Genomic DNA, 17,099 nt, shown 5'->3' on the forward strand with positions numbered 1-17,099 from the left:
CTTTCCACAGGTACCAGAACTAAATTGTAGTCTGAAGGTTCCCTCTACCTATGCTTGTTCCCTTTCCCCTTTATTCTTCATGTATGTTTCCCCCAGTAAATCTCAGACATCTAATTTTGTCTCGGCTGCTGCTTCTGTGACACAGGATTTTGGGAAGAAGTAAAATGAGATATTCAGTTCACTGTCTTAATACAGAAGTCACTATTAACTTTTTGTGTTCTTTGAAGATAGTAAGTTTCAAATTTCATTAAACTATGGGAGGACAAATTACTTTTAATGCATTTATCATCTGAGAGAAAGCTTTTTTTTTTTTTTTTGCTTTAATGGAACAAAATATTCCATGAAATTACCCCAGAAAAGTGCAGGTAGTTATTCATTCTTTCAACAAGCTTTAAAAGACCACAGAATGAAGCACATTATGCCATTTCAATCACTTCTACATTCTACAATTGAGAATTCAAGTATAGAAATAAGCTTTAGTGCTGAGGTAACATTGTAACCTTCTCCCAATATGACAGTATATCTCTCAAGCCACTTGATGAATCAATCCCACTTCCAAATTTTAGGCCAAAAGCAGCATATTACATGTACCTGAAAGAATTATCTTCCCTATATGTATACTTATATGTATATGTGTATGTGTGTGTAGGGAAAGATACACGCCAGGAAAAGGTTAACTGAACCTCATTGATAGCAGCATTTTAGAAGTCAGATGATGTGGGAAGTACAGAAACATACACAGTCTTCGTGTTCAAAGTCTTCATGGGGATTTTTTCTGTAATTTCTAGAAAAGAAGAAACAGAAATAAAATTTATACCTATCCTGCATATTTTAAAAATGTTAACTGCCTAAGTAGCAATGAATTTAGCTTTACCCGAATAGAAGTCTGACCTTTATCCCAGTTCTAGGGGAACCTCTAAACTCATAGAACTTCCTCAGTGATAGTCATGTGTGTTGTTCTTCATGGTAGGCCCTTGATCACACCTGACAATTTACTCTGAAGAGATGACTTAGGGTGGAGGTGGCCACACCAGAAAGACCAACCATATGATTTGGGGCAAGAATAAGCTCAACCATGTGGGCAACAAATCAATCATGCCTATGTAATAAAGCCTCAATACCAGCCTAACACACCAAGGTGCAGGTGAGCTTCTCTGAATGGTAATAAACTATACATAAGACTGGCACTGGGGCCAGGAGGAGATAACACTGTCTATGACTCCTTGGAGAGAGGACAACTGAAGCTCTGTGTTTGGACCTTTCTCATATTTGGCCTGCACATCTATTCCTTGCCCTGGTTCAAGGTTGTATCCTTGTGCAATAATAAATGTAGTTCTGTGAAACCTGCTAGTAAATTATCAAGCCTGAGTGTAGTTTTGGGAAACCCTCTGATCTTGCAGTTGGTGCCAGAAGTGACAGTTGCCTGGGTGTGAATCCCTCCTTCTCAGTTTGTAGTTGAACCCTAACTTCTTACAGCTGGGGTTCAATTCTTGATTTATATTATGAAGAACTGTGCCCTCAACCTAACTCTTGGGTGTTGCTCAAAATGTCTCCATACACCCTCCCTCCATAATCACTCCAGAGATATTTCCTGTATCTACAGAAAAGGCCTTGGAGCAAAACCAAGCCAGTAGTCCAGATGTGTGGTTTCTAAATATTAACTTCCTACATGATGAAGAACAGCAATTTCTAAATCTGGTGAAGTGGGAGTACATGGTAAGCCGAGGACACCTTCCAGTGTCAAAAAACAGTAATTTTCCAAAAAATGACAGGCTCATGTCAAACAATATAGGAGCCAAAGTGGCCAAAGTAAAAATTTTGAATATACAAAATGTAACACAAGCAGAATTGGTTAACAATGAATATATAAAAACTCAGAGAATAAATAAATAATTAAAAAGTTCTTTGACTACTTTAGGTCATTTTGCAGTTAGATCTGAATTCAAAGGAAAGGATCAACTTTCTCTAAAAGTGGCTCTTGCCCTAGCAAAAATCCTCAGTGTAAAAATACTCTGAAGCTGCTTCCTTAATAGTTCATTTCAGAATCTAGAGACGATATTCAGAAGCTAGTGGAAGAATCAAAAAGGCATCAGTGAGTTTTTTAAACTGTAAGCATTATGTCATCCTTCTAATTTACCAAAATATTAATATTTTTATGAAAGACAATTTATAGAGGAAAAGAACAGTGAAAATGAGGCATGAGATACCAGCATGTGTGTCAAGCTCCCTCTTAGTTTGGTGGTGGGCTTGAAGACAGCAGCCCGTGTTCCCAGTGTGGGACCCTGGCACCTATTTCTAGAAGGAACAGAGAAAAAATACTGTTTGTTCTAACCTGGGTAGGGGCTATCTCAAGAACTTATATAAGATGCTTTTCTTTGTTTTGCCTAACTTGGAAAAACTCTGGGCAGCAAGTGGTAGTACTGTTTAAAAACATTGTAAGGTGTAGGGGACCGCTTTGAGTGGTAATAGGGACTGTAGTCCCAACTCAAGCTGGGGCCTGGGATAGGCTCCATAAGACCTGGCCAGAACACTGGTAACGCAGTTGATAGGCAAGACCCGACAATAGCTCTGAGGGCCTCCAGAAGAAATCAGGCCTAGAAGTAAATGATATTCATTGAAGCATGCTTTGTTTCTCCCTCAAGCTGTTAATCTTATACCGGATAACCAGCTCAAGGCTGGAAAGTAAATTTACAAAATTCCTGGACCCTGACCCAAATCCCATCTGGCACCATAATGTTTACTCATCTCGGACAGGAGCAATTCGGTGTGTTCCTGCCACTGTCTTCTTTAAACATCACCTATTCTCTGTAAAGTTACTGATGTAATTAGATTACCTATACATTCCTGCTACCTATCCCCTGCTTGTAACCCTCTCAGTAAAAGCCATGGAGCACAGGGGCCTGGGGCATTCTCCTTGAGAGAGAATCGCCTTCCTCTTTCCTTGATAGGCAAACAGTGTCTGGAATGACTCTTTCTTCTATCCGCGGTGTATCGCGGACTTCCTGGGCCGGAGTGCCCCATAGGAAGGCAAACAAAAATGCCCGCAGTTATGTGGAACAAAAAATTATGATCGAGACAAACACAGACTGCTTAAGGATTGCAGACTGCTTAAGGATTGCGAAGAAAAGCAGGGGACAGTTTCTTTGGCTAATTGGGGCATTAAATATTCCTGGGAAATGTATCCTGGGAAATTTCAGAAAGCCACATGTCTTTGCCAGTATATATACACAGAAAAGACCTGAGAAGAGGCAAAGCTTTCAATTCTGAAAAATATAAAAGGCTTTTCTGACCAAGTCTGGCTGTTCTCCAGGCTCGGTGAAAAAAGAAATTGAGAATAGCCTGGCTGTGATGAATGAGTGCCACAGCACAAGCCGATCCCCCAACCTTGGGAGAGGTGGGTATTTTGTTTTTAAGCTTTTAGCTCCTAGAATTCAAGAAAATCCCTACCAAATAGTAGTTCAATATAAACGTCGAATACACACACACAGACTACATACTACATATATGTATATGTATTACATATGTACACTACATATTACACATGTATGTGTATATATATGTTATATATAGTATATAAAAATATGTATAAAGTTTGGAAAAGTAATAAAACAAACAAACAATTACAGCTTTCAGAAATCAGAAACAGCAAACTGGAGAGGGGGAGAACCTGATTTTCAAAGTTACCACAGTATTCTAATAACTAGTTTTCAACAACAAAAATATTCTAAGGCATACAAAGAAACAGGAAAAGTTATGGTTCATTCAGAGAAAAAAATAACTGACAATATCTGTCCTTTAAAGCAGAAATATCTGAACATACAAACATTCCAGAGGAACACTGTTAAAAGGAAAACCACAAGCCCATGGAAAGGCCAAAAGAAACCATAAAAAATTAAAGAAATCCAAGAAAACAATGTATCAACAATTCAAGAACATCAACAAAGAAAAATTATAAAAAGGAACTAAATAGAGATTCTGGAGTGGAAAAGTACAACTGAAATATATTCACTAGAGGGGCTAAACATATTGGAGCAGGCAGAAGAATCAGTGATCTTGAACATAGGATATTTGAAATCATCCAGTCAAATGAACTAACATAGACATTATGGGAGTTTCAGAAGGAGAAAAAAAGACAGAAAGAACATTTGAAGAAATAATGACCAAATGCTAAAAGCAGCATGAGAGAGCCAACAAAACAGGAATATTCAATAAGATTAACAACCGTCAATTTCAAATAGAAACCATGGAAGCCAGAAAGCAGTGGGATGACAAATATAAAGTGCTGAAAATCTATCAACACAGAAATCTCTATCTGGCAAAACCATTCTTCAAAATTAAAGAGTATTAAAACATTCCCATATAAAGAAAAGCTGAGGGAGTTACTTACTACTAAATGTGCCAGCCAAAATGATAAAGGGAGTCCTTCAAGTTGAAATGAAAGGAAATTAAACAGTGACTCAAAGTTGTATGGTTATTGCACTGTTAGTTTATAACTCTTCTTTCTGTTTTGTACATGATTTAAAAGACAAATACATAAAACAATAAAAATTATATTTCTGTATAGTATATTTTCTGACAAGTAAATAAGTGCGGGCAGAGCTGGACAGAAGCAGAATTTTTGTAAGCTATTGAAGTTAGACTGAGGACATCAAGATGGTGGAGGAATTAATGGAAGCCAAACCGACCCCCTCCCAGGACCAATATGAAATTACGACTAAATTGTGGAGAATTCACCTGGAACAAACAACTGAACAATAGTGAGAGAGGAGCCTTATAACCTCGGACAGACAGAAAAATCAGCTTTAGCACAACCTAAATGGTAAGAAATGCAGTAGACTTGAGAGGGTGGGCGAGGAGCCCACAGGCGGCAACTCCAGAGGGATACTGAAACAGCCAGTTGGATCCCCCTGAAAAGAGTGGGGTCTAAATCATAAGCAAGGATCTCCAGCCTACAGCACCAGAGCCCAAAAAGTACACCGATAACAACCAGCTACGAAAAGCAACAAGGCTGGCTCTCCCAGAGATGGGCGGCTGGAGGCACAGAGTCTTTAAAAGGGTCAATGCATAAATTTTAATTTGAAGCGACTTACCCTGATCTCCAGCAAAGGCACAGGGAGAGTGGGCTAGAGACACCTGAGGAAAGACTGGGGAAGGAGGCTTTGGGGAAAGAACTGAGAGTGCCTGGCAGGGTCCTGGTGTTGACTCATTCCACATTCTGCAGCTGCCATCTTGCTCAGGCCAAGCATTCCCCTGAGCAGCAAAAGCATGAGAGGATACAATAACCCCGGCCCACAGGAGGCTCTACCCCGATGGCGGTAGTGAGCAAGCCCAACTGCTGAGTACAGAGCAGCAGCTACAGATAGTAGATCTCTGGCTAAAGGGGGAGCAGAGTGTTCCAGAACGGCTTGAGTAGAGTTGGAAGATGAAGGCTTTGCAGAGAGAACTGAGGGAGTAGCAGGCGGGTATCTGGTGATGACTCCTCCTACATACTGCAGCAGCCATGCTGCCCAGGCAGAACACTCCCCTGAGCAGCAGCAGCCTGAGGGGACACAGTAACCAAGGACCAGGATGGATTCTGCCCCACCCTGTGGTGCCTAAAGCCCGACTGCTGACTGCCTACTGCCAAGATTAACAACTGAATGGGAGATCCACAGATAGATTCTAGGAAGTATCTAAAGGACTGTGAAAGGTCAGTCGGGGACATCGTCGGAGGCAGATCCAGAAATTTAAAAAAAAAAGTCATCTCCTACCAGAGGTTCACACCACAAAGTCAGAAGTCAAGACAGATCAAGTTTTAAGAGGCAGAAGCAAAAAGAAGAGTCTCACAAATAATGGGAAGACAAAGAAACACTCCCCAATCAAAGGGAAAGGAGGAGTCCTCACAAAGAGAACTAAATGAAATAAAGTCAAGTAAACTATCAGATATTGAGTTCAAAACTATGGTAATAAAGAAGCTCAGTAAGCTCAAAGAGAATTAACAAAAACTACACGGAAACTATGAGGAACTCACTGAAAACTATATCAGCATGAAAAAGATAGAAACTATCAACAAGAGGTAAGAGGAAATGAAGAATACAACTTCTGAATTGAAGAACACAGCATAAGGAATCAAAAGCACGCTAGATGAAGCAGAGGATTAAATCAGCGAGCTGGAGGATAAGTCAGAAAAAAGCTTCCAGACTGAGGAAGAAAATGAAAAAGACTCAAAAAGAATGAAGAGGCATTTAGGGAAATGTAGGTCAACCTGAAATGTAGTAATATCTGTATAATAGGAATATCAGAAGAAGAGGAGGAGCAAGGGGTAGAGAACTTGTTTGAAAAAGTAATGATGGAAAACTTCCCTAATTATAGGAGAGAAAAAGTCACACAAGTCCAGGAAGCACAGAGGGTCCCATTCAAGAGGAACCCAATGAGACCCACTCTAAGACACATCACCATTAAAATGGCAAATACCAAAGACAAACAGGGAATCCTAAGGGCAGCACGGGAGAAGAAGGTAGTAACATACGAGGAAGCCCCAATAACGGCTAGCAACTGACTTTTCAACAATAACACCACACGCCAGAAGGGAATGGCAAGAAATATTCCAAGTCATGAAAAGCAAAGACCTGCAATCAAGACTGCTCTACCCAGCAAGGCTCTCAATTAAAATGGAAGGCAAAATAAGGAGCTTCCCAGACAAAAGAAGGCTAAAAGAATATACTTCCACCAAACCAGTGTATTGTAAAATATGCTAAAGGGACTGCTTTAAGAAGATGAAGAAAGAGAGTCTATGAATATTCAGCTCTTTTCACAGCCACCAATACTTGATATCAGCAATATTTTTAATACTTATTAATCTGATTGTGGCAATGATGTGTTATTTTAATTGCTACTTTATTATTTGTTCAAACTAAACCTGATTTTGTATATTTCTTGTCTTTGTATTATTTTTTAAAATGCTTTAAATGACTTTTTGGTATTCTTTATTCATTTTTTGATTAAATGTTGATAGAATTTTTTTCCCTAAAAAAACCCCTATTAACCCTGTTCTAGATGTGTTGCAAATATTTTCCTAGTCTATTACTTGTCCTTTAACTTTTCTTTAATGTATATTACAGTATTGTATTGAATGTTTAATATAATCATATTGTCAATATTTTACTATATAGCTTCTGGGTTTCAATATTTTACTTCATGGCAAGAAAAATATTAGTTTGTATTTTCTCTGACTGCTCAGATTTTACATATTGACTTTAACTCTCATGAATAGAAATTGTTTTATATCAAGTAACAGTGGTCCATGCACTTTATTTGTTGAACAAGCCTTATTTTTCCCATTGATTTGAAATATCAGTTTAATCATATATTACACTGTTAGAGAGATAAATACATTTGTTTTTAGAATGCTCATTTTATTTCACTGATCTACTTGATTATTTCTATGCTGGTGTCACGTTCATCAAAATAAGAAACTTCTGCACATCTAAAGAAAACATCAGCAAAATGAAAAGGGATCCATCCACATGGGAAAATATATTTGCCAATGAAATCTTAGAGAAGAGTTTGATCTCCAAAATACATAAAGAACTCACACGACTCCACTCCAGGAAGACAAACAATCCAACTGAAAAGTGGGCAAAGGACCTGAACAGAGTCTTCTCCAAGGAGGACATAAACACAGCCCAGAGACATATAAAAGGATGCTCATCATCACTAGCCATCAGAGAAATGCAAATTAAAACCACAATGAGATACCACTTCACACTGGTCAGAATGGCCATCATAAACAGATCAACAAACAAGAAGTGCCGGCAAGGTTGTAGAGAAAAGGGAACCCTAGTCCACTGTTGGTGGGAATGCATACTGGTGTAGCCATTGTGGAAAACAGTTTGGAATTTCCTCACAAAGCTAAAAATGAAACTGCTGTTTGACCCAGTGATTCTACCGCTGAGATTATACCCTAAGAATCCCAAAACGCCAATTCAAAAGAACCTATGTACAGCAATGTTCATAGCAGTACAACGGACAAGAGCCAAGTGCTGGAAGCAACCTAAGTGCCTATCAGTAAATGACTGGATAAAAAAATTATGGTCCATTTACACAATGGAATACTACTAAGAGTAGCAGAAAGAAAGAGTTGCTACCCTTCGTGACAGCATGGATGGAACTGGAGAGAATTATGCTAAGTGAAATAAGCCAGGAGGTAAAAGAAATACCGTATGATCTCACCTATACTTGGAACCTAATCAACAAAACAAACAAGCAAGGAAAAGATAACCAGCAACATTGAAAGAAAAAAGAAACCAACAGAATCAAGAGGGTAGCAGGGTGGGGAGGGGAAAAGGAAGGGAAGGGTCAAGTGAAAGAACATGTATAAAGGAGCCATGGACAAAGCCAAAGTGGCAAACGAGTGAGGGAGGGAGGTAGGGGAGGGTGGGGCAGGGGAAAGTGGTGGCGGGAAGGTGGAGACAAATGTATTTGAACAATAAAAAAAAAAAAATACTGACAGAACATTAATAGTAATAAAATCTGAGATGTCTTTGATCATGGGAAATAAAGTTGGTATCACTTATAACTAGGTTACAAATTAGAATGTTAATTGTAATCTGTGATTAACACTAATACCTAAAAAAATACACAAAAGGAAGACAGAAGAAAATCAATAGAGTATATTATAAAGAATAAACTAAACACAAAAGATGTTATTGAATGAAGAAAGTGAGGGAAGATAGGTGTAAGACTTTCAGAAAAGAATCCTGGAACAATAGCAGAAGACCTCTGTAGGCAGTAATCATTTTTTAATTTTTCTCTCTTTTAAACAGAGTCTAATTTACTCAGGGGATGGAAAATACCTAATCTTAGCCCCTTATTGCTTTCCTTTTACAAGAAAGAAAAAAAAACAACAAAACAAAACAGAGAAATACCTGTGAAGGTCATAGCCCCGAGTCACATACCCACTAAAGACTGAGACCTAGTGATAAAACTATAGGAGACTTTACACTCCTCCTCTCTCTATATCTTACCAAGACATTTTGTGATCTCCTGTATGATTAACTGTATTACAGCTGAAAACAGCAAAGGTCCTATTTACCCTAGTTCTATTTCCCTAATACATCATGTTGAACTGTCAACAAAAACACTCAAGGCATTCTAAAAGACTAAAACACAAAAACAAAAAGAAAATCAAACAAAGAAAAAATACCAAAGCAAAAAAAAAAAAATCACCCCACAAAACAAACCCAAAACCATCAGTAACAACAGAAAAATAGTAGGAAGAGACAAAGCAAGCATCAGAACCACACTCCAACATGGCAGAGACTTTGCCATTATTAGAGTGGGAATTTAAAATAAATAGAATTAACATGGAACACTCTAATGAAGAGTTTATAACATGCAAGATCAAATGGGCAATGTAAGCAAAGAGTGACTAAGAAAGAATTAAAAGGAAATTTCAGAAATCAAAACAATGCAATAGAAATGAAGAATGCCTTATACCAAAAAAATCTAAACCCAGTTTTATCATATTCAATCCGCAGAAAAATCAAAGATAAGAGGGAAAGGTAATGTCTGGAAGGTTTCCACCAGTGCTAGAAGACACAACACAAATCCTGATTCAGAAATTCCAACAAATCTCAGGTTATAAGGCTGTATAAATTAAAGGGTGGGATGTTAAAAGGTTTTGAGTTGGGATGACAAGGATGGCTATGAAACAAATAAACAAAGACAAAACAAAACAAAACACAATCCCACTGGAAGATTCATGGAAATGATGGCCAACGTGTAAGCGGTTACAGACCAGAACTTAGCGGGGAGGGCTAACATGTCAATAGAGATGTTGTCAGCATAACCAGAGAAACAGTATCACAGAAGTGGATTATGTAAAGCGAAGTGTAAGATAAAGAGAAAACATGTCCTTGAAGACACTATTCTGTGTGTTGTACGAGCAATCATCCTGAGTCTTTGTTTTCTGAATTACTGGGTGGTAAATATGTTGACTGATGACCTAGCTGTTCATTCTTATTTAACTCACTGAGAAAATGCATGTAAGTAAGCCTGCTTTATAAGCTGTAAAGAAGGAAGATTAGTTATAAGTTTCCCTCACACTGTTATTTTACAATAATGTGATCATTTTGACTCCTGGGGAAGAGAACAATTTAGAATCAGCAAGTAGGCTAATTTTCTTAAAAGCATGTACAGGGCAAAAGTAGGTTTACAGTTCTTTGTGTGGAAAATAATGCAATAATTAATAAAGAAAAAAGACTGTTTTGTGTACTCACAACTGTAAACCTACTTTTGCCCCACCCTGTATTTTCAGTTACATACCAGTATAATTTCTAGATAATTTCAAAAGCAAAAGGCAATCATCCTCTTAAATGTTATTTTTTTAAACATTGTATTATGGCAAATATCTAGAGAAAGAAGAAAAAGAGATAATAGTACTATTTCTCACATTTAACCTGTAATTGGTTCCTGGTATCAAATCTACTTTCAACAAAAGAAAAGTAAAACAAAAATGAGTATGTCCCACAATCTCCTCACCATTCATTTGAGTTTCATCCTGAAACAGCTTTAACTTCTTGTTGCGAAGGCCAAACACCTTGGCTGCTTCATAGAGAAGACCTTCATAGGTGAGTCCATTTTGCCCACATGGGTTTTCAAGCAGGAGAGTGCCCACTTTTCCTATTAAACACTCTGCAGAAGAAAAAAATCGGATTAAATCAAGAGTTCACACAATCTAGATACTGGATCCCGAATGGAGGGATCTGCTGCTGGCTTGGAGAGTCAACAGTAAATACAAGAGCATGAGTGGGACAACTGTACAGTTTGCAGAAACAGTCTTAAATATCTCACAAAGGAAAAGGGAAAGGAGAAAAAGAAAAATCTACCAAAGCGCTCTGCACCTTGGAAAAGAGATATTCAGTAAACACTCCAATGAAGAGCCCAAAGGCTCCACTAACAAATGTGTATAATGAGAATGCCAAGTAACAGGAAAAAATAAGTAACAGCTTTCAAAACATTTTCCAAGAGCCCAGGCCAGGAAGCTTGAGTTGATTAGTGTTGTCCCTATACATCAAGGTGGTGGTACAGATGGCACATCCAAGAGGCAACTAATGATTGCAAAAAAGGTGAAACAACAGGATCCAGCATGGGTGCAGAGTAGCTGGAAGCTCCATCCACTTGCTCCCTGAGCCAGACCAGTCTTGCGGCTAAATCACAGAGCAATCCACTCAAAAATCCAGCTGAGAGTGAGAGCATGCCTGAATATGTACACAGACGAGTGTGTGGGGCATGTGTGTGAGTGGGCAAGAGCCTGCCTGCCTGTAGGGCGCACAGGAAGGAATGGGCAACCTGGGCTCTCCTGGCAAAGCAGCCTCTGAAGCTGTTGCCCAGCCCCAGCTCTGGCTCCACAGGTTTGGGGAGGGGCCATTTTGAGGAATTTAAAATAGCCTCCTCAGCAAGTTTCCAGATTGCCTGTACTTCGGCACCCAGATGTATCTCTGCCCTGGGCCAGGATCTGGTGACTGCAGTACTTACTGGGGAAGGGGCTGTCACTTCCCCGACCCTGGGTGCCACGGGAACTGTGCAAATGGGACAGAATCTGACTCAGAAGCCTTGAGCTCTAGGGGCTGTGCAAGAGCGCCAGGGTGGTGCTGGCTCAAGAGACATCTCAGTGGCAGCAGGCCTGCCTGAGGTTGAAATGCACTGGAGGAAGCGGCGAGAGCATCCTGCCACCTCTACATTCTATATACTACTGGCCTCTTGCCAGTACCATCCAGGAGAGATCCTGAAATTTTAAAACCGTTGAAGTGAAGGCAGGCTGTGGTCATCCCTGACTTAGAGACTGTGCTTTTTGGGGAGGGGAACATGCAGAGAACAAGGCTCCCAGGGCTTGGTGCTGCAGTGTGGGGGCCGCACAGAGACTCTTAAGAAAGGAGCTGAGGCAGGACTCAGTCTCACCAGGGACCTTGTGTTTGCAAGCACATGCAGTGTCTTGCAAACAAAGAAATCAAAGTGATAGTGTCACAATGAAAGGGCTGTGGAACCTGACCAACCACAGCTGGCAAGCAGGGGCTGTGCAGAGTGGGAAGTCTGGCCTGCATCTCCTGCAATAGAGGGAGGCAGGCTGGGGACGTGACGGCCAGGAGCTGAACACCTGAGATTTACTGCAGCCAGGCAGGTCCCCTCACAGGCAGGTGTGCTCAACCACCTGTGGGATTACAGACACTGCAGATCAGTTAAGTGCAGTCGCAGGACCCTCCTGCTGGGTGCAGATCCACAGGGGAAAGAAGGAAAAGCTCTGAAAGGGACCATTTTACCACACACCACAAGCTACACTGCTCCTTGGGCCCTTGTCCACTGAAACCAGCAGAGCAGAGAAATTAGAGACAGGCGCAACAAGAGGTATTCAGGGCTCCACCTAGCCTGAGCACACAGAGCTGCTGTCTGCACCGAGCAGGAAAGAGTTCTCCCCTTAACACAGATAGGCTCCTTACAGGAAACAGACAGCTAATTCACCACAAACTGTACAGCATTGGAAAGAATCTGGGTCATACCAAGACATGTGGTGAAAGGGTGGGGAAACACTCCCACCACCTTCCCTGAAGACTGAAGAGGACCCACGCTGGGGGTGACCCAGAGATACCCTCTGGAAGCAGGTGGAAAAGGTACTGGCAGTCCTTTCAGGTCATTAAATGAATGACTCCTGGGCCCTGGGCTGATGTGAAGTATATAGGGCAGGACACTGGGGAACCACCCAAGCCTGAAGGAGACAGCCACAGATTGTGGATCACTTGTAGTGTCGAACAGGCTACCTAGGGCCAGACTAGGACAACATAAGATATTATCAGAGGTGGATCCAAAGAGAAAAGACAGTGGCAGGCACTGGGCTCTGCTGAGACGAATTCCACTGTGGTCTTATTCATTATTTGCATTATTTTTCTCTCCTGTATAGCTTTTTAACATTCATTTATTTTCCTTCAAGTTTGTTCCTATTATTTCACTAGTATTTTTAAAATTTATTTCAAATCTCGAAATCTGCACCTTTCTCTCCGTTCTGCCTTCTTCCTTCCTCTTCTCAGTTTTAAATTTTATTTTTTCTCCTGCTACAACTTGTTTCTAGTCAGTGCTCTTACTATTTCTCCTGCTCCCAGCCTCTCAAAACCATTTTTTCTTGTCATTAGGCATCCCACATTCTTTTTTCCTATTCTTAAAATACCCTTATTCTCCCTCCACCATTAATAATCTTTGCTAATTGGTTTTTGATATAGTGGTTGTTGCATTTGTTCAATCATATTCCCAGATATTTACTACTTTGATATTTCAAATCTCAAATTTTACTGTTTCCTTCTCCTACTCCATTTTACCTTCCTCCTGCCCTTACCGTTTTTTGTTTTAAATTTTACTTTTCCCCTTCTTAGCCTGGTTTTTATTCTTCACTCTTATATCTTCTCCCTCTATCTTCTCAAGATCACTTTTTTTCCTTTAGACATCTCATGAGCTTTTTCTTTCTTTTTTTTCCTTCTTATTCTCATTCCACCTGTATTAATCTTTCATCATTTGTCGTGGATATTGTTGTGGTGGGCCTTTCCCTCCAATTTGGTCCCTATTTTCTTCACTATTAAAAAATATATTTTTTTAAAAACCTCATATTACATTCCTCTTTTCTTAATCCATTCTGACTTCTTTCCCCCCTTTTTAATTTACATTGTAAATACTCTTAAGCTCTTTACACCTTTGTGTGATTGTGGCGGGGAGGGGTATTTTTGCAGATGTGGGTTTTGTTTCCTAGTTTGTTTTGTTCTGGCAGCACCTCTATAACAGCATACAAGATATGGTAGTCAGTGACTCTCAGCCAGCCAGAGGGAAAGACCCGCCAAAGAATGAAACAACAACCAAAACCCAATTACAACAAGAAAGCCCACATGAACTACATAAAGCATATCCCAAGAAGATCCAGATCAGGAGATCAAGAAGACTGCACTGCTGAGTCCCAAAGTCTAACACAGAACACCTTGAAGACAAGGAGTCAAAGAAGATCATTATAATATGCATAAACAAACAAGAGGAGTCACCTAAAATGGGGAGACAAACAACTCCCAATCCGAAGGAAAGGAGGAATCCCCAGAAAGAGTGCTAAAGCAATCTATCAGACATAGAATTCTAAATAATGGTGATAAGGATGCTAATGTAGCTCAGTGATAACTACAAGGAACTCTATGGAAGCTACGCATAACTTACTGGGAAATACATCAGCATGAAAAAGGACAGAGAAACTATCAATAAGAGCCAGGAGAAATGAATACAGTATCTGAAATGAAGAATACACTAGAAGGAATTCAAAGCAGGCTAGATGCCGAGGAATGAATCAGAAAGTTGAAGGACAAAGTAGAAAAAAATTCCAATCCTAAGTAACAAAACAAAAAAAGACACAAAAAGAACGAAGATATTTAAAGGGAGCTGCAGGGCAACATGAAACGTAATAATATCTGTATCACAGAGATACCAGAAGGAAAAGAAGATGAGCAAAAGGTAGAAAAACCTGTTTGAAAAAGTAATGACAGAAAACTTTCCTAACTTGGTAAAGGAAAAAGTCATGCAGGCCCAGGAAATAAAGGGGGTCTCAATGAAGATAAACCCAAAGAGGGTTCACATCAAAGACACATCATAATTAAAATGGCAAAACTTAAAGACAAAAAGAGAACCTTAAAGGGAACAAGGGAGAAACGGCTAGTAACATCCGAGGGAGCTCCAATAAGGATATAAGCTGATTTATCAACAGAAACACAACAAGCCAGGAGGGAATGGCTAGAAATATTCCAACTAATGAAAAGCAAAGTCCTACTACCAAGACTACTCTACCCAGCAAGGCTCTCATTTAAAATGGAAGGCAAAATAAGGATTTTCCCAGACAAACGACGGCTAAAAGAATATATCTCCGCCAAACCAGCATTGCAAGGCATGCCAAAGGAACTGCTTTAAGATGAAGAAAAAGAGAAATACAGGTAATAAAGGGAAAAAATGGCAATGAGTAAGTACCCTTCACTAATAACTTTCAACATAAATGAATTAAATCATCCAATCAAAAGACAAGGTAGCTGAATGGATAAGAAAACACAACCCACATATATGTGGTCTACAGAAGACCCACCTCAGAACAAAAGATCTACAGACTGAAAGTGAAGGAATGGGAAAAAATATTCCAAGCAAACGGACATGAGAAAACAGCCCAGGTAGCAATACTTAAAATCACACAAAATAGACTTCAAAACAAAAGCCATAAAGTGGCTTTTTATTTGAAAATGAGACAAACAAGGTCACTTCACAATACTTAAGGGAGTAGCACAACACATAGATATTACCCTTGTAAACATATATACACCCAACACAGGAGCACATAAATACAGGGCCTGGCAGAAGTAACACATGCTTGAGTGTGCTTGGGAGGGAAATAATATGGGTGTAATAATTTTTAATTTGAATTTGAACATTTCACCTAAAATGTCATACAGTGTGCTTGAGTGTGATATTGTTATGTTAAAGGCTTATGTGCTTATGATTTTGTTATAAAAAAGTGGTGGTATTTGTAATGGACCTTGTATGTAAGAAAAATCTTGGAGGATTTCAAGAAAGTCATTGACAACAACACAGTCATCGCAGGGGATTTTAACACGATTCTTCCAAGCAAAGAATCAACCATGATATTGTGGCATCGAATGAGACTCTAGATCAAATGGACTTAACTGATGTATACAGAACCTTTCACCCCAAAGAAGCAAAATACAGTCTTTTCAAATGCATCTGGAACATTTTCAAAAATAGACCACATGACAGGATACAAAACAAGCCTGAAAAAATTCAAGAGAATTGAAATCATATCAAGCATCTTCTTGGATCACAGTGACTTGAAACAAGCAACCAACTTCGAGGGAAAAACTCAAACACATTCAAATACATGGAGACTGTATAACAGGTTATTAAATAATGAATGAGTTAACAATGAGATCAAGGGAGAAATAAAAATATAACAGGAAACAATGAAAATGAATACACAACAGCCCGAAACCTCCAGGACACAGCGTAACAGTCCCGAGATGGATTTCATAGCAACGCAGGCCTAACTAAAGACTGAAAAACCTCAAACAACCTAACCATACATCTACAAGAACTAGAGGAACAGCAACAAAACCCACAGCAAGTAAAAGGACAGAAATAATCAAGATCAGAATAAAATTAAATGACACAGAGCCTAAAAGAACAATTCAAAAGATCAATATATCCAGGAGCTGGTTCTATGAAAAGATAAACAAAATTGACAAGCCTTTAACCAGACTCGAAGAAAAAAAGAGGAACCAAATAAATGAAATTGGAAAGAGAAGTTACGACCAATACCACAGAAATATACAAAGGAATGTAAGAAACTACTATGAACAACTATATGACAAGATATTGACATCTTAGGAGAAATGGGCAAATTTCAAGAAACATACAATCTTCCAAAACTGAAATCAGAAGAAACAGAAACCCTGATAACACATGGTGAAAATGAAGCAATAATAAAAAAACTCCTGACACACAAAAAGCCCTGGACAGGATGGCTTCAGAGGTAAATTTTAGCAAACATTTAAAGAAGAATGAACCCTTATCCTTCTCAAACTATTCCAAAAAACTGAAGAAGAGGAAAGATTCCCACTCATTTTACAAGGCCAGTATTATCGTAATTCCAAAATCAGGTAAAGGCACAACAAAGAAAAAAAACTTTACAGGCTAACATGTCTGATGAACATAGATGGTAAAAATCCTCAACAAAATAGTGGTAATCCGGATCCACCAATACATCAGAAAGATCATACACCATGATCAAGCAAGATTCATTCCAGGGATGTAAGGATGGCACAGTATTCGCCCATCAATAAATGTAATACACCAAATAAAACAAGTGAAAGACAAAAATCACATCAATAGGTAAACAAAAAGCATTTGATAAAATCCAGCAGACAAGTGTAAAAACTCAGCAAAGCAGGAAGAGAAGGACCATACCACAACATACTGAAGGCCATATATGAGACACCTACAGTCAACATCATACTCATAGGGTGGAAAAAAGAAACTAAAAGATA

At 39.2% G+C, this 17,099-nt stretch overlaps 1 protein-coding gene across 3 annotated transcripts in view; it reads right to left on the reverse strand.

Moving 5' to 3' along the window:
- Positions 1 to 301: 301 nt before the first annotated feature.
- Positions 302 to 17,099, reverse strand: part of IARS1 (isoleucyl-tRNA synthetase 1) — a 114,650-nt gene continuing 97,852 nt past the window's right edge. For all 3 annotated transcript variants that reach the window (XM_054587993.1, XM_054587994.1, XM_054587995.1), the window contains 2 exons: positions 10,522 to 10,674; positions 302 to 784 (listed from right to left, as the gene is read on the reverse strand). In XM_054587993.1, the coding sequence (XP_054443968.1) occupies positions 702 to 784; positions 10,522 to 10,674 (236 nt within the window). In that variant the 3' untranslated portion in view covers positions 302 to 701. The remainder of the gene's footprint in view (positions 785 to 10,521; positions 10,675 to 17,099) is intronic.

Source organism: Pteronotus mesoamericanus, unplaced genomic scaffold (genome assembly GCF_021234165.1).
Source record: "Pteronotus mesoamericanus isolate MK-2021 breed Mesoamerican mustached bat unplaced genomic scaffold, CSHL_Meso_final scaffold_125, whole genome shotgun sequence".
Lineage (NCBI taxonomy): Eukaryota > Metazoa > Chordata > Mammalia > Chiroptera > Mormoopidae > Pteronotus > Pteronotus mesoamericanus.